This window comes from Petromyzon marinus, chromosome 54 (assembly GCF_048934315.1).
Source record: "Petromyzon marinus isolate PM22_M1 ecotype Great Lakes invasive population chromosome 54, UKy_Petmar_22M1.pri1.0, whole genome shotgun sequence".
Classification (NCBI taxonomy): domain Eukaryota; kingdom Metazoa; phylum Chordata; class Hyperoartia; order Petromyzontiformes; family Petromyzontidae; genus Petromyzon; species Petromyzon marinus.
In genome coordinates this window covers 11,159,276-11,177,792 of record NC_133720.1, presented here as the reverse complement: position 1 = coordinate 11,177,792, position 18,517 = coordinate 11,159,276, and the positions used below count along the sequence as shown (strand labels likewise).

Below are 18,517 nucleotides of genomic sequence, written 5' to 3'. Positions count from 1 at the left end.
CAGCTGTGGCGCCGTTTGTATTCTGTGCGCGCGACCGCATAGCCACGAAAGAGCCCAAACAACAACAACAACAACAGAGGCTCGCGCTCACTCGCTCGCTCGCTAGCCTGCTAGCCGGGACACGGAACTGCCCCCCTAACGTGGAACAATCTTCCCAGAGGTGCACGGTCAAGGGCCGCCAACGTCGTGATCTATTATTTATTTTTCTACCTACGTGACTTTACCGAAAGAACCAAAGAGTATGAATTCCTGCAGTCACGAAAGCTTCGAATAAAGATTGAAGTGCAGAATCGCTGAACCGGAATTGATATCTTGAAAGCATTTTGCGCAGGGCCCTTGAAAGTGTTGGGCCCGTAGCATGTGTAGCTACTTTCGTGACGAGGATCATCCGGCAGTGCGTACACCCACCTCCACACGACCGAATACAGGAAGACATCTTCACGCTGCTGGCAAAACGCACGATGGCGCTGGTCGTAAATCACCGGCGAAACGACGTTAACTCAATTATAAACATATTCTTGGTTCTTTCGGTAGAGTCACGTAGAAGGGAAACAATAACATAATAAAAATATAAAACAATAAAAACAATATTATTATTTTATTGTTTCCCTTCTACGTGACTTCACCGAAAGAACCAAGAATATGAATTCCTGCAGTCACGAAAGCTTTAAATCAAAACTCAATTATAAACGTTGTGGGTTTTGCAGCAACTAAGTGGCGCATTTTGTCCACGTGACAAACCTTACTAATGGGTTGTGCCGGGTGGAGGTGGTGGGCGTGTACAGCACAGTTACAAAGCTTTAAATCAAAACTCAATTATAAACGTTGTTGGTTTTGCAGCAACTAAGTGGCGCATTTTGTCCACGTGACAAACCTTACTAATGGGTTGTGCCGGGTGGAGGTGGTGGGCGTGTACAGCACAGTTACATTGACGCGACCTATCCCGCAAAAAACGTTATCGTGAGATGTTCCATCTCATGGGGATTATCTGGGGTGAAATATTTGAAAATCATTCCGATTACGTCCCGATGGCTTCCAAATCTGGCGCCAGATACAAGATGAAATCACCCTCATGTAGATGCCAACCCACACGGTTTAGCCCGTATTCTTGTACAGGGAAATTGAGTTCAGGTCCATAAGGCGAACAGCTGTTTCAATACGGGGCAAGAAATATATAATTTGTCTCTTCGTTTGTGTTTCTCCCTTGTGATAGGGCTTTGTAGGATGAACGTTGAGCTTTATAAGGGCACAGGGTGACCAATAAGGTCTAAATTGGTCTGTAGAGTAAGGTAGGACACTGATAAGGGGTTGACAGGTGTGCCCTCACACCCACCTCTCTTCAAGATTCCCCATGGACTCGCCCCCTGCCTTGCTCTCCCCTCTCAACAACCCCGCACTGAACAGCATGCTCCTCGCAGCGGCGGCTTCTGGCTGCCCATCCAACGACAAACACGGATCACCGCATCATCGCGCGGCGCTTTCAGATGCGCTTCGGCGGCCGTCTGGAAAGCTTTTGCACCGTATATAGCCAACCGTGCTAATCGGAGAAGCGCATCTGAAAGCGCCGTGCGATGCGGTGAAAAAGATGACAGATGATGACGGATGATGATGGATGATGCCGGGATCGGTTCATGCGCGGGAACGAGACGGATGGCTGGCATCGCAGGAGCACGAGAAACGTTGAAAGCAGTGGCCAGCCCATAGAGCAGCAGTGGACAGAACATGGCCGATGACGGCGTGCGGCAGCGTTGCGTGCGCGGTACCTAAAAGCTTGCTCGACTCGTTCCCAAACTGCCGGCTCGTTTCTGCGAAAGAGAAAAACGCACAAAAACAACAGCGTTAGGCGGATTCCCATCGTCCTTTTCCACCCCTCCCCCTCCTCGCTGGAAAGTACCTCCAACCGATTGCACTCCGGGCGTCATCTCAAGGGACGATCACACAGGGAAATCTCACTCAGCAGAGCAACGTCCCCGTGTCAGAGAACGGCCGCAGAAGTTGGCCATCACAGAGCTACTTTGGAGTGCCCTTCAAGTGACCTTTTCCCTCCCAAGAGGACCGCTGTCCAGCACGCTCTGCCACCGAGGGAAATGGATCATTGCACGACAGTCACAAAATACATTGTTGGAATTGTTTTTTTAAACCAAAATTAAATCGGCGAACAGAAATTTTTACGCGCACGGACGGCTTTTTTTTCATCCTCCTTCGCTAGACTGCGCAAAGTACGGGGGGGAAAATTTTTTTGTCGCCTGTGTTAACCTTTACACCACAGCAGGGGGCGCACTTACCCCCCCCCCACCGCCCATACACTGCTACACGGGAGGCTCACAAAGACAAAGATCCCCCGTAAAGTCTTAACAGACTGTTGGGGCAAATGCTGTTAGCGAGCACCTATGAAGGCCGGCACGGCACACGAGGGAGTGGGTGGCCAGCACCACGCCCGGCCGCCTTTGTCTCCCCCAGTGGCGATGTTTCACACTGCACCGGGTGCTCAGTTGAGGCCGAGTCGACCCAGGGGAAGCCCAGGACCGTTTCAGATAACCGCGTCACCGGTGTTGGCCCGTGATCGGGCATCGAACTCGGGTCGACGGGTTCGTAGCGCAGTGCGCCAACCGTAACACCACCGCTCCCCACACAAAGACAAAGATCCACACTCACACACACGCGCGCTCGATGCACACAAATCGCTCTCTCGTTTGCGTTGTAGGTCGTCGTTGAGACAAAATGCGCGTCGCAAAGCCTCCTTCTCCACCCACCCGACACATCCAACTAACACGTTGATAAGAGGAGCGAATTAAGAACAAAAATATTCACATGACACGTTTATTCATTGGCCGTGTCGAGTGGAGGAGGGTATATGGCAACACATTTTATATACACGATGAAACCTATGATGAATCATGCTATGACACCAAAAGAAACGTATTATGGATCGTGCTATGATGCCAAAAAGGAATACTGTGATGAATCGTGCTACATGACCATTTGTCAACGATCAAAACTATTTTTTTCTTTGTATATCGGAGCTAGAATTTGGCAAAAATGTAATCTACGTAAGGCCCTTTGATCAAATAAACTGCCGGATGAGGGGGGGCCTCTCCCCATGCCGTGTGGATCGTGTGGGTGGTTAGATTATTTGACCAACTGGGGTGCCAAAGCGATTTAATACGGCGGTAGATTTCCCGGTGCCCAGTCAGTGGTGAGACTTTGAGCGGAGACCAAGCAACTTGGCCACTAAACTTGTGAACTCAAATCGCGTCTGTGAATGACGAGCAGAGGCGGGCCGTCGGGGCCAGAAAGGCCTTCGCTGCTTGCTTAGAGATTGTCAGAATCAGAAAATTATATTATTATAATTTTGTATATTTTTTTATTAATGCCTTATGTATTTTACAAAGTTCGTTCCCATCAGTCTATTAATGTCATTTCATTGCTAATCTCTCCCTCAGATGCGCTGCTTCCAGTGCAGCTCATAAATTTGAGCTTTTATCCAATTAGATTTTCCACCATCTACCCTGAGGCCTTCAGAATTCCGAGTGAATCCCCTCTGCTGTTGAAGCAAATGGGGACGATGTTGTTGATTGTCATTTTCTTTAACCAAATGAGATGTCGAGTTTGCCATGGTGGGCGTATTCTTTAACACGCCGGAGCCTTCTAGCTGGCCTAGCCACCTACGTCAGCATTCTTCGTGTGGTGTGATCGGAGGGCCAGTAAGCTAACTGAAGTAAAACTAGCTGGCACGTAACGTAGCATCATCTAAGATTTATTTAAACTTTCTTTCGTGACGTTTAGATTTTTAGATGAAGTGCTTTAGATTTTTTTCTGTGGGGAAGCTTGTTGAATCCTGATTGTGTTATTTGTGTTTACGGCATTTTTGCTTGCTTGGTGGTCGTATGAGTTAAATGCGACTGGTTGTTGTGAGTTTGTTCTTGTCTCATTGGTAATGGCATTGATTTGGGCTATGCGATGTCTATTTGTGATGCAGCATCCTGTCATACTGCGTAATAGTGGTACATCCTTGACGGTTTCAGTCACCATGTATTCATGTCTCTGCAATTAGTGTATTGTAACTCTCACAGGTGTTGAGCCTCGTGTGAAATCACTTTATTCCACTCGATAAAAGCTACTGTCACTGTGAATATGGGGCGGTTACGTCGAAAGGCAACAGCCGAGAGCCCTCGGTGCCACGGTGAGGTTATTAGCAAAAAACGCAAGTTTCCAACACGCGCGCAAACACACGCCGGCGTCACTCGGCCTCGCAACTCCCGGTGTGCGGTTTCGCCGAGAGCCGGCTTCGCACCTCCGATAAGCACGGCTGGGCTTACGTACGGCGCGAAAGAAGTTCAACGTACGTACGTACGTTCACTTGCAGCAGTGAGATTCCTGTAATGGGTGAGTCCTGAGAATAACAGAACTAGGAATTCAGGAAGGACTTACCCTCATCCTGGTTGTACCATGCACTATCATCCTGGCTCCGAGTTGGTGATTAGTGAACCCGTTCCACATGGCTCTGTGGCTACGTGGGCTGACGTCCCCACTCACACATAAACATTGACAAACATATTATTTTTTTCTTGCATATCTGTCGCTCTAACCACATGACAGTCTTGCGCGTAAGAGCGTTCGCTTGAACTAAACTGCGGCAGCACAGCGCCTTCACCAAGTATCGACTCGGAGAGGCGGGATGACACTACCGAGTTCATAACCTGATCTACCGTTTAACACGGAGGCTTTTGCGACCAACATCATCCGTAATATCGGTTTATTGGGTAAATATTTACGGCGATCGAGCCCAAAATCCGATATCGTGAACCTGATCTACCGTTGCCCGTTAGTCGGTTCACACGCAAGTCAAACACGGTTCCAAACAGCTTCCCTACTTCCTTTTTTTCCCGTCATTTCCACCCCCCCCCAATTCTTGTCCACGTTACCGCTAGCGGTGGGTCGCGTGGTCACACGACCTCGGGGCGGGCCAGCGCACCGCCGCCCTGGGCGTCGAGAAATCCCCTGGAGGAAGTTCGCTCATCGCACGGCGGCTGCCGCTAAAACGCCTACAGAATTGCGATTTGTGCTCTAGAGCAGTGTGGGGCGGGGCGGGGGGGGGGCACGGAGGGGGCGGCGGCGGAGGGGGGGTTGCGGGCGCCGACTGCGGCACGAATACTGTGCAGGAGAAATTTGGAATGCACGCGGGAGAGCGTCAGCGCCACGAAATGCACAACTGGGAACGAAAGCCTTCCACGGCACAAGACACTTGAATTCAAATGCCTTCCTAATACCGCGTTGCCTAGGAGGCACGGACACGTGATCTCCGTGTGTATCGTTGTGGCCTCAGTAACCTGGGCGGGGAGGGGGGCGGTGGGGGAAGGGGGCACGGGGACGCAGGGACCAGTGGTCTTCAAATGGGGGGGGGGCGGGGGGGTCGCCATCCCACAGTGGTTGAGAAGCCGTGTTGGATCGGCGGCACGCCAAACCCACGGTACAACCCAAAACCCATCGGAGGGCGACACTCATCCACTCACTCCATCCACGCGAGAGGCCACGCGAGAGGAGCAATGCATTCGGATCTCTAGCGCAGCAGTGCAACCTTCCCCCACGTTAAGAGAACGGGGCGCGCAGGAGCGGGTGTCACAGAGCTACCACAGAGTTCCCTTCAAGTGCCATCTGATTCATGATGGGGGGGGTGGGGCCGGGAAGGCAACATTTTTCCACACGCCCTGCCACGGAGTAATTTTCCGTGGCATGGTGGTCAAACTGATTTTTAAAAAAATGTATTGTATCTGGAATTTATCCAAATATTATGCAATGTTTTTTTTTTATATACACAGTAATTTGGAGATCGGGCTGCAACCATCAACTCGCTAATAGACTCTTGAGCCCCTTATTAATCACTGGCGGCCGAAACCTGAGCTGATATTTGGTTCACAACCACCACCACCCCCCCCCCCACCTCCTTTAGCTCCTTGGGGCCTACAAACGTTTGCCAAGTTTGCTCACGTGTAGCGACATCAATTCATTAATTTAATCATTCATCGAATCGTAAAGTTATCCAACAACAATGTTTGTTTCACCAGGTAAGGCTCACCGAGCTGCGTAGCTCTTTCTCAGAAGCGAGCTGGCCACAAACGATAGCCCAACGAAGTGGCTTCTCACCGTGTGGAAATGTATGGGCTCTAAAACGCGTGATGTTGATTCTAAATGCGGGAGGGAGGATCCGGAGAAAAAAATCCACGCAACCACGGGGAGAGAGAGACGCCGCAAGCTCCAAATATACAGCAGCAGGCGTCAGGGCACGGGATCGAACCCACGAACCTCCTGCGTACCAGGCGAGGGAGTTAACGTCTCGCCACCGTGGCGAGACGTTAACTCCACGTACGGAGTGAAGTCGAGCGTGCTGGAACGTGCACCTCGTCGCCCCCTGTCCTTACATGCGCCGACCGGCTCTGCGAGACTATAATTACGCGCGGCATTCCGGCGCAGGTCCTATGGCACGCCTAAAACAAACGCTCCGCGCGTTGACATGCGGTGGGCCCGATTGTGAAACCTGGCAGCCGCCGACACACGTAGCTTGCTCGCCACCTTGCCAGCGGAGCGCAGGGCTCGCAAAATATATATATCAGGCCCCGGACTCGCTGCCTTCCTGGCTTTCCCAGGCGCAAGAGAGTGGGGGCTGTAAGATCCTCGACTGCAAGATCCTTGGCCAACTCCGTACGCGATTGCTTTCGTTACTCGTCGTGTGCATATCCTTGTCCCCCGCTTGCACACGTCGGTCACAAGTGGTGAACCGTACATCGGATTCGTTTTTCTAAAATAGATTTTTGTTTTATTTAAATCGCGCTGTGAACAGTCTATAAATTGTCTGGCCCGAGCCGACTTGCGTTGCAGGGAATTTATTGCTTAACGTCGCTCTGTGTTTGTGCAAACAATGTCGATGCCTCATGTGAAGTGACTGTTTTTGCACCGATTTCCGATTGCTTCGTTTTTACTTTTATTTTCTTTGTGAAGCTTTCATCGTTTTTGGTGACCCAGATCAGAGACTCTATCCTGGACCCTTGAATTCCCACCTGAATCGATTGGCGGTAGCCCGGGTCACCGCACAATATTGGTGGGCCGGGCATAGTTTAAGTTTTTTTTCTGGGAGCATCGCTGGTACAACCACCCTGTCCTGCCGGAGGGCGACGCTGGGAGCGATGACGACGACGATGTCGATCCCGCCAGCACGACCGTGACCGCCGGCCGTACCAAGAGAGCGCCTGGTGCGCCATTGCCTCCAAGTGGTCTCGCTCCCAAACACAAGGAGGGTGGCCGCCCCCGTAAGAAGCAGAACGTGCTGGGGAATGACCAGACCAGCATCCCGATGTACTTTCAAAACAAGCGATAAACAGCCGTTGCCACGCACAAATCCCCTGGGTCACGATGGTCACCCGGGTCACCGCCAATCGATTCACATGTACAAAGAAAATCAAAGTGAAGCTTTTAGAAATTTGCAGACTCAAACTCACGTCGTCGGCGTCAAGAACAACAGGCATTGTGCCTTGGGGGCCGTCCGAAACCACCGGATTCTGTGACCGCGACATCGCACGGCGAATTGACCTCGGTCTAGAAACACACAAGCGCCCCTCCTCGGTGGTGCGTTTCATGCACGCACGCGCGTACGCGCACGTTTGTGCGTGGTTGGCCACTCGACGAACGTTGCACAAGAGCTCGCTTTTCCGTAGCAGCGCGCTCCCGATTTCTGTTCAAAAGATATAATCTTATCGCTGCCCGCGAGAAAGAAAAAAAATAATAATTTGAGGATTGGCAACGGGGGGGGGGGGGTCCCACAGCCGCGCGTGGAGAAAGTAGCGGACGGTCGCCCCCAGATGCCCCCATGAGCTGCCCCCATGAGCTGCCCCCATGAGCTGCCCCCATGAGCTGCCCGCGCGCGAACAAAAGAAAAAGTTTCGATTGTGGGACGGCGTTCGGTCGGGCTCTGTCTGAGCGGCCGCACTGACAAAGGAGACCACCCCCCCACCATCTGCTTCTCAACATCCACCTGGCTTGCAAGGGACGAATAGAATTAGCATGCGATTAGACGCTTGCGAGCCGCACAGCAGCCCCCCACCACCACCACCACCTTCCTCCGGGCCCGCCTCGCTTTTGTTCGCGGAGAGAAAGGGAAGAGGCCAAACAAAGCAGAAGAGATGACGAACGCTTTTTTGTGACCCACACTTATTTAGATTCTAAAGCGTTTTAAGGGGGGTAGTGGGGGGGGACATCCGTAACATCGGTGCACTCCTACGGAGGATCGCCACCGAGGATGGAATCGTACCGAAGCCAGGACTGTGTCGAGCCTACTTAGCAGGATACAGTATTTTCACGGTATTTTTTTTTATTTTGGCAGGTAAGGGCCACCGAGCTGTGTAGCTGTTTTTCAGAAGCGACCTACTGACCATCACAAATGTGTGGAAGCTTATAGCAGCAGCCAAATACTAAAAACGCGTGACGTTGATTCTAAAACGTGGAGGGGGGAAAACCGGAGGACCCGGAGAAAAAAATCCACGCGACCACGGGGAGAGGGACACCGCAAACTCCAAATACACGGGCGTCACGGTCGGGATCCAACGCTGACGCGGGATCGAACCCACGACCTCCTGTACACCAGGCGAGGTAGTTAACATCACCTAGCCACCGTGGCGCCTGGCTACTGCGTGGATGGGCGACCACCAGAGCACTGAGCGGTTTTGTTGCTGTGGGCCCGCTGTGGACAAGCAGAGGGCACAGCAGCAAAATCCATTGTTGTATTGTACTTCCACGCTCCTGCTTCTACGCCACCTGCACTGTACCGAAGCCCTGCGCTCGCCAAGTGCCCGGCGTGGTTAAGTTGGCCCTCGTCCAGCAGTGGAAAAGAGCTGGGCTAGGACACGACGAATTATTAATATGGCTCGAGCAGGGTTCAAGGGCCAATCGGAAGATCATTGGTGCTGGTTGCAGGTATATTGTTGTGTCAGTCCACACTTGGCTTGCAGATTAAGAGCCCAGGTTAATTATTGATAGCAATGAAAAACTAAATGAGGTTAATCATCCTATAGTATTTTGTCAAATATGCTTGCTCCTTTGCCTATCAGCTGGTGGACGGAGGGCTTGTAACGTAAAACAGAGGATTATGGGTGACAGATAAGCACAGTAAATAGACAGTAGCTTAAACAAACGCCACTGTTAAACACTTCTGAAGAAAGTAAAAAAAATGTAACCAGACGGATATTCGTCCGCCGTACTTATTAAGACTGCGGGAGGAATCCGATGAGCTGTGAAGCCCTTTGATCACAGATGTTCAGTAGAGGGCACGGGGGGTCAGCGAGTTATGACGACAAACAACACAAAAACGACGAAAAGAAGTAGCAAAGTGGAGAAAAGTTAAGGAGGCTCACGAAAATTAAAACGCTAATAAATAAAGTACACGCGAGTTCTAATTACGTAAGTACATACATTCCTGACGATGTTTCAACGCTAAATGCCAACTTGGGCAAGGCAGAAAATCAACAACAACAGCAGCAGCAGTCCCGGGACAAGGCACAGCAAGCCCCTCACTAACACTGAGAGAGGGGGAGCGGTGGCGCAACGGTCGGCTCGCTGCGATGTGAACACGGCCACCCGAGTTTCTTTCCCGGCCACGGCTAACGTCAGTGGCAAGCGATATCCAAACCGGCCCGGGACCACCACCCCCCCCCCCCCTCCATCCCCCCTCGGTCGGCAGCACTGACCGGCGTGGTGAAGTATGGTCAAACCCCCCCCCGCCAACCACCCCCCCATTCAGCATGGCGAGGCCTTCATCCAGCAGTGGATTCACGACGAGCTGTAAACGATTCTAAATCAGCGTTCCTATTATAAAACAATGACGAATTGTCGTCGATCTCTGTCAAGACGGCACTTTGTAACAAGGCAAGGTGACTTTCGCCAACACGTGCCATGAAGAAGGGCCATGGCCCGAAACGTTGGCGTTCTTTTTTTTTCTCTCTCTCTCAATGTAGGGGCCATGCACGGCGCGATGAGTTTTTTGGTTATTTGCGCTTGGGCACCTCCGCACACGTCAACAAAAAATGCGCCGACCGCCTCTGTACAAAAACAAAAAGGGACAAACCTGGGGATGGGACGCGAAAACACCACGACACACACGGAGGCCTGCCGAGCAGAACCGGTAGGCCTGGATTGAGCAAAAACAAACCGAGAGATGCCAAACAAACTGAGACGAAGATAGAAACCCCCCCCCCCCCGGAATAATTAAATCCACGCGTCAACTTGACGGAACAGTGGATCATTGTCGTAGAGGTGGACGTGTGTGTCTTTGCACACACACGTACGGCTGTGTGTGTGTGTGTGTGGTGCTGCTCGCTAACAGAACTTGCCCAAAAGTCTGTTCAGGCAATGGGGGAGGGGGGGGTGGTGTGGGATTTGTCTTCGTGTGGATGTGTGCAGTGCCGACCTTCAAAGGTGGTCTATAACAGCAGCACTTGCCCCAATAGTCCATTAAAGACGACACATGGGGGGATCTCTCTGCCTTAGTGAACAAAAGCCTCCCCCCCCCATTCCCACTCCCCATGTAGCGCTTTGGGCCGTCGGGAGTCGTTTGACCGTACTTCACCACGCTGGCCGGCAAGGGACATCACTCAGTTCGCACCGTCGCTCGTCCGTCGCTCGGCACCAACGTTACCCCGGGGCCGGGAAGCAAGCTCAGCAGCCGCGTCCCGATTGCGATGAGCTCAACCACTGAGCCACCGCTCCCCCAAGGACAAAGATCCCCCCCGTATATAGCCCGGAACAGATTGTTCGGCACAAGTGCTTTTTAACGAGCAGCGCGCCTATGAAGGCCGGGACGGCACACGAGGAGGGGGTATGGTGCGGTGGCCAGCACCGCACCCGGCCGCCTTTGTCTCCCTTGTGGCGGTGATATTTACACAGCGCAGCAGGGTACTCATTTGAGGCCGCGTCGACCTGGGGCAGGCCCAGGAGCGGTTCAGACAATCGTCGCCGGTGGTGGCCGTGAGCGGGAAATCGAACTCGGGTTGCCGGCTTCGTAGCGCAGCGCGAACCGCTAACACCACCGCGCTCCCCACAAGCACACGAGCTACCGGCTGCACCCCGCGGCGACAAACAGACCGACGAGTCGCCCCGGTCGCCCACCACCACCACCGCCGCCGCCGCCGCCGCATCGTCTCGCAGAGGCCTTCTCCATAAGGTTTCTGTTTTTGAATTTCACACAAAGGAGCGAAAGTCTGTATGGCTCTCAAGCCAGAGAAGACACGAAGACAAATATCCCACCCTTCCCCACACCCCACCCCCTCCTTGGAGCCTACTTAGAGCCGTCTGGTGAGCAGAGGCCGTTGGTTCGAGCGAGCGCGGAGAAAGGTGTGGGCCCACCAGCCCCACGCCAAGCCACCTTTGTTTTCCCGGTGCTGAGATTTACACCGCTGCGTCAGGTCCTCAAGAGCCGATTTTGGCACGTGGCAAAGGGAGGCAAAGATCCCCCGTATAGTCTTCAACAAACGTCCGGTGGAAAGTTGCCGTCAAGCGAGTGTCTACTGAGGCCAGAACGGCGCGCACGACGGGGGGGGGTGGCTTGGCAGCCACCGTGCCCAAGCACCTTTGTATCACCAGCGCTAATATTTACACACCGCATCTGGCCCAAGCCCAGTGAGGATATTACGTGGCACTCGCATAGTAGCCACGTTTGGTCGCATCGTGGCGCCACCACTCCCCTGAAACAAATACAGAGATCCCCTGTGTAGCCCTTGTTAGATTCTGGGGCAAGTGCTGGTATGGAGCGGCTATTAAGGCCAGCGCAGAGCGCAGCAGGGGAAAGGGAGCGGCCAGCACCACGCCCGGCCACACACACTGAGAGTCTACCACGTGTTACTCGTCTAAGGCAGAGCCGACAACCTGGGCATGCACGCACACGATATGAAGAGTTATTATTATACAGTAACAACGTCGCATATCTGACCGTCGCATATCCGCCCTGACCAATTAAACCCGCGCGAAGTCAGCGCGCAGTGTAACCCGTCACTCTCTGTGGACGTTCACCGTCAGCCACTTTCATTCCCCCCCCCCCAAAGCCGCCACCACCGACACTTCTCAGAATCAGAATCTTTATTTTATCCTGGAGGAATCTGACGTGCTACAAATCTGTCCGGACGCGTTCCACTCCCTCGGCCGCCGCTCCCTCATTAGTCTTGACCGCCGTCCACCGTCACCTCCTGGCCGTGGACGCGTCCAGTCCAAGCCCCACTCGCTTTCATTCATCGTCGGAGCGACGCCGTTGACCTGCGTGCCTTCTCTCGTCCACGTGCTCCAACCCCCTCTCTCTCTCCGTCTCGTAGCGCAATTGCGTTAGTCTTGACCGTCGTGAACCGTCACCTCCTGGCCGTGGACGCGTCCAGCCAAAGTCGGTCGCCCTCGCAGCAGCGGCGGATTCTGGCTGGTCGTAGAAACAATGACGGCGGTCACCGCATCATCGCGCGCTTTCAGATCTGCGGCCGTCTGGAACGCTCTTTACCTCCGATATTAGGAAGCCACTGGAGCTACGCACTTTCATATCATCTAGATTGACAAACTAATTTCCTTAGAACTACTGTGTTCAGTTCCCGCACCTCCGTTTCACACGGTTGGCTACGTACGGTAGGCGAAAGAAGTTCAACGTACATACATCATCCCTTTCAGCCATATCCTGCTTAATTATTTTTAACACCGCCAAGATGATGTCTCCAATGTGCTTTTGTTCTCTGTGTTCTGCTCGCTGTCTCTCAGCTGTGCCTCCCTCCACGCTTTCACTGTTCTGAATTTCTTTCAATGACGGCCATGCTCCGGGTCATTAAAACGCACTTACATAACCCAAGAGAATAATAACATTGATACTTATAATACATTATATATTAAGCGCCTTTCTAAGAAAGGTATTCAAAGCACTAGATCGAAACTACATCTTTTTTATTTTACCAGGTAAGGCCCACTGGGCTCTATAGATATTTTTCAGAATCGACCTGGCCTGAAATGATGGCTCAACGAAGTGGCTTATCCCGTGGAAATTTATAGCAGCAGAAAAATACTCTAAAACGCAACGTGGATTCTAAATGCGGAAGGAAAAACCGGAGGACCCGGAGAAAAATCCACGCTACCACGGGGAGAGAGAGAGACACGAAAACTCCAAATAATACAGCAGGCCTCAGGGTGGGGATTGAACCCACAACCTCTTGTATCCCAGGCGAGCTAGTTAACATCTCCTAGCCACCGTGGCGAGACAGGGGTGGTGGTAAAGCAAGGGGCAGGGGACGGAATTAAATATACAAAGAGGGAACGCCCCCCACCAAAAAAAACAACAACCCCACAGGGCCCCCCCCTGGAACGTAAACGGGGCCCTGCCAGTAACTGTGAGAGAGGAGACCCCACAGTCATGCCCTGTGTGGCCTGCATGAGAGGAGTTTGAGTTATGGGGGAGGAAGAAGGCACAGACTGGGTGGGGGTGTCTGTGTGTGCCGAGTCACACACTCGCCACACTCAGCCCCTGTGTGTCAAGGGAGGCTGCTGCGTTGCAGTTAAAAGGGGGCTCGACAACCTGTCCCCTTCAGACCCCCCCCCTCCCCCGTCGGAAAGTATGATCCCCTAATAACGTACACGTTGAAAACTAGGGCCGAGGTTTTTTTTTTTAAATACAGCATACATATATTAAGTACACTCCGGTATTTGATGACCGCGATGATGGTAGATGAGTGGAGGCACACGCACGTTAAGAAGAGTCGGAGCGGGGCGTTGTGGTGAAGCGTTCATACCCCCGGTCAAGAGATTCCCACTCGGCGAGTTGCGGAGAGGATTTGAGAGACTGCAGGCCCGCAGCACGGTTCAGACTCGCACGTGATTGGATTATAAACCACGTGGAGTGAACGGTGGCACGCCACGGTTAAAATGTTACGTGGTCATACGCGGTCAAGAATTTCTGAGAGGGATGACGAGTGGGTTTCAGAGACGAGTCTGAGGATAAGCGTTTGGTGAACAGTCGCATGATATACTTTTCTCGTTATGTTCGTATTTTTTTCTCTCGTTATTTACGTATTTATTTTTGTTAGTTTTTGATTTGCCAAGTGGGGGTTTTGTTTTTGTATTACGCGTGTAAGGGACTGGCTAATTGATGTTGCAGGTTTGTGGGATGCAATTGCATGAATGACGCATTATAAATAATAATAACAATTTCATTATTTTAATAATTGCACTATTATTTCATTTTAAATAGCGTCATTTCACGTTACATTTTCAATGAAATTATAACAAATAAACCTAATTAATCGCATTATTATACTTCACAATCATTTTATTGCATGAATGAGCCGATATAAATTGTAAATCATTATTAATAACAAATAAACATTGGGACTTGTAACGTGCACATCATTCGCTCGCTCCAAAAGAGAGAGAAAGGACGACTCAGAAACGCAAGGAGAAACACCACGAGGGAAGAATCAGCAACCACGTGGTCATCCGGCGGCAAATCGCCCCCCTCCCCCCATCCCAAGCTCTACGGTCCTCTATGCATTAAGGAATTACTGGCTCGTTAATAAGCGCTCATATCCTCTACACATCAAGGAGTTGCCTGGCTCATTAATGCGCGTCCATGCTTGCGGGAGGAAAACGGAGCACGCGGAGGAAACACACGCGTGCGAGGGAGCAACACACTATCCCCCTTGTCCACGTGTCCGCTACACCACATTCTCGTGTCGAGACGCGGCACGGGTTGCCTCCTCCTCCTCGACGCCCAGGGGAAGGGAGTTTGACGACACTGTTGTGCGATCCGCCAAAAAAACCCATCGCCGCTGCCTCAAACAGTGGGGAATTACAGGCGGCCACCACCACAGACAAACGTCCCTCCCCCGTATAGCCTTAGGGGCCGTCCATAAATGACGTCACGCGATTTGACGATTTTTGACCCCCCCCCCCCTTCGTCACACGGCGTCACAAAAAGTCAGACCCCCCCTCAAATATGACGTCACAAAGCTCTGCCCCCCCCAAAAAAAAATATATAAAACATGCTTCAAATCGCTTTAAACTATTGTCATTGTAGTGCGTATTTAATGTGGCGCTGCACTCTGATGTTGTAGGAGAAAACATTTATTAAAAAAGTCTATTTAATAACTAGAACGTGTTGTCTATATTTATTTAAAGTTGCGCATTTTGATGTGACGTCACATTTCTCACCCCCCCCCTCGTCACACATTGTCGCAAATGTCTGACCCCCCCCCCCCCAGGTGCGTGACGTCATTTATGGACGGCACCTTAGCAGACCGTTGGGGCAAGTGCTGTTAGCGAGTAGCACCACCTCTGAAGGCCGGCACGACACAACGATTGGGTGTTGGGTGGGTGGCCAGCAAGCCACACCCGTCCGTCCACCACCGGCACGATCGGCCACACCGGTCAACGCTATAGCCACCGTCATTAAATGTTGCAGTTTAATCGTCCAGGACTGAAGCGCGCGCCCAGTGAGCGACATCACGTCTGCCCTTGCTCGGAACACAAAGCATTATTGTTCATAACGTTGCTGCCCTAAGAACACCAAATCTGAGCCAGCCGTGTCTCCTCTCTCTGCCCGCAGGCCCTCCGCACGCGGCGTGCCCGGGCAGGTCTGCACCTTTAAGAAGAGAGCGCCCTAAACGTGCCGGCAAAAAAATTCAACAATTTTTTTTTCTTCAAGGGCTAAACCTTCAAAAGTGAACAACTAAATTCGGCTTAAACCAGGCCACCCACTAAGTTAGTGCAGAGACAATGCCCCAATAAAACTACAGGGCCCTTCCGTGGTACACGGCTAAATAACGTCTGACCACCACCACCACCAACCTGCCTCCTCCACACCAACCCCTCCTGGGGAGGACCCATCCGTCGCGCCATCTATAAACTCGTGACGCTCGCTCCCAACTGCTTGGAAGCCAAACAAAGAGGGCGCTGTGTGGAGAGAGACACGGACCGCGGGGCACCGGCCCGTACCAGCCCGGCCACTCACTCACACACCCGGCGTGAGTGGCCAGGCCCGGCCACTCACGCCGGGTGTGTGTGTGAGTGAGTGGCCAGGCACGGCCACTCACTCACACACCCAACGTGAGAGGACCAGGCCAGGCCACTCACTCACACGACGTGAGTGGCCAGGCCACTCACACACCCGATGTGAGAGGGTCAGGCCGGGCCAGGCCACTCACTCACCCGACGTGAGAGGGCCAGGCCAGGCCACTCACTCACACACCCGACGTGAGTGGCCAGGCCAGGCACGGCCACTCACTCACACACCCGACGTGAGAGGGCCAGGCCGGGCCAGGCCAGGCCAGGCCACTCACTCACCCGACGTGACCGTGCTGTTGGCGTCATCGTGGGTGTCGCCTCGTTGTCCCTGGCCGTAGTCGACCAGGTTGATACCCTCGATGCTGTCGTACTGCGACCTCTCCTTGTCGCTGAGTGGCACCACGGTGAACGTGGGCATGTCGGAGACAGCCTCCCCTCTCCCCTTCCCCTGCGGCGGCTCCTTCGGGAGAGTCAATCTCGGACGACCCCCACGAGCGACACCGCCTCTCGCTGCTCAGCACAGGACCTTGTTCAGTCCGGCCCACCCCCCTCGGTTAACACTGCCACTTGCTTGCACAGACACTTCGGTTGACACTTGCTTGGACAGACAGGCAAGAACACTCCTAAAGACGCCGCTCTCTCTCTCGCTCGCTCTCTCTCTCTCGGTTCCGTTCGCGCAGTTAACAACAAATCTCTCCGGCGGCGTAAAGTTCACTCCCTGCTTCTTCCTCCCTCCCCCATCCCCCACATGTCCCTCTCGCTCTCCCCCTTTCTCCCCCTCCGCATGCCAACGTCATGCGCTCACTGCCCATGTTAGGGCAGCCGGGGCCGGCCCCGTTGCGCTCCGTGCGACGCCTTCCTCAACGCTGCCCATCAACAAAGACAAAGGTCCCCCGTGTAGCCTGCACGGAATTTTTTTTTGGAGGGGAGCAAGTGCTGCTAGCGAGTTAGCGCGCCTATAGAGCTGGTTGGGGGGTGGCCAGCACCACACACACGGCCGCCTTTGTCTCCCCTGCGGCGGCGATGTTTACACACCACCGCACCAAGGGACTCGTTGGAGGCAGAGTCCGACCTAGGGGATGGCCCAGGACCGGTTCGGATAATCGTCTCTGGTATCGGCCGTGAGCGGGAACCGAAGCCGGGTCGCCGGGTTCGGAGCAAAAACGCGTTAACCGCTGCGCCACCGCTCCCCGCAGCCCTGCCCACCACCTCCCTCTGCTCCCCCCTCTCCTCCCCCGATGTCGGCAGTGGCAATGGGCAGAGGAATGTCGGGGCAGGAAGCGACCAACTTCTTGCACAACGAAGATTTTAACTCAACGTCGGCGGTCAGTCGCCCTCTATCGCTACGACCGTGGTTACTGTTCACGTGAACTTCAGTCGAGGACTCCTTTCCATTCTGCCGAGGACTCGTCTCACGCACAGTGTGTTCAGCCACCAACACTGCAGGGTCACAACACACCCACCCACTAACTCACTCACCCACCCACCAACTCACCTCACCCACCCACCAACTCACCTCACCCACCCACCACACTGCAGGGTTACAACACACCCACCCACTCACTCGCTCACCCACCCACTAACTCACTCACCCACCCACTCACTCGCTCGCTCACCCACCCACCCACCACACTGCAGGGTTACAACACACCCACCCACTAACTCACTCATCAACCCACTCACTCACCCACCCATCCACTCGTCACACTGCAGGGTCACAACACACCCACCCACTAACTCACTCACCCACCCACTCACTCGCTCACCCACTCACTCACCAACCCACTCACTCACCCATCCACTAACTCACTTACCCATCCACTAACTCACTTACCAACCCACTCACTCCCTCACCCACCCACTAACTCACTCACCAACCCACTCACTCGCTCACCCACCCACCACACTGCAGGGTCACAACACACCCACCCACTAACTCACTCCCTCACCCACCCACCACACTGCAGGGTTACAACACACCCACCCACTAACTCACTCACCAACCCACTCACTCACCCACCCACTCGTCACACTGCAGGGTCACAACACACCCACCCACTAACTCACTCACCCACTCACTCACCAACCCACTAACTCACTCACCAACCCACTCACTCGCTCACCCACTCGTCACACTGCAGGGTTACAACACACCCACTCACTCACTCACCCACCCACTCGTCACACTGCAGGGTTACAACACACCCACCCACTAACTCACTCACCAACCCACTCACTCGCTCACCCACCCACTCACCACACTCCCATCATTGTCTCTGTGCCCACGTGTTGCCGGACATAATGCCAAACAGCACGTGGAGCGAAACGTCGGACATCGTTGCCGAGCAAACACGCGCGTACACCCAGAAACCCCACCGTAAGAGGCGATGTGGGTTTTTTTGGGGCGAGTTGGTGGGGGGGGATTTAAAGATGCTTCGCGAAATTATGCGGTTAA

The 18,517-nt window shown here is 53.3% G+C and overlaps 1 protein-coding gene across 2 annotated transcripts in view; it reads right to left on the bottom strand.

Annotated features, from left to right (window-relative positions):
• The window catches only part of SLC12A7 (solute carrier family 12 member 7), a 92,447-nt gene that overhangs the window by 28,371 nt on the left and 45,559 nt on the right, over nt 1-18,517 (bottom strand). The window contains exons 1-2 of one of the 2 annotated variants that reach the window (XM_032974698.2): nt 16,342-16,829; nt 1,764-1,805 (exon numbers count right to left, since the gene is read on the bottom strand). In XM_032974698.2, coding sequence (XP_032830589.1) covers nt 1,764-1,805; nt 16,342-16,480 — 181 coding nt within the window. In that variant the 5' untranslated portion in view covers nt 16,481-16,829. Of the gene's footprint in view, nt 1-1,763; nt 1,806-16,341; nt 16,830-18,517 lie in introns of those variants that run through there. The other variant, XM_032974697.2, reaches the window with a different exon arrangement.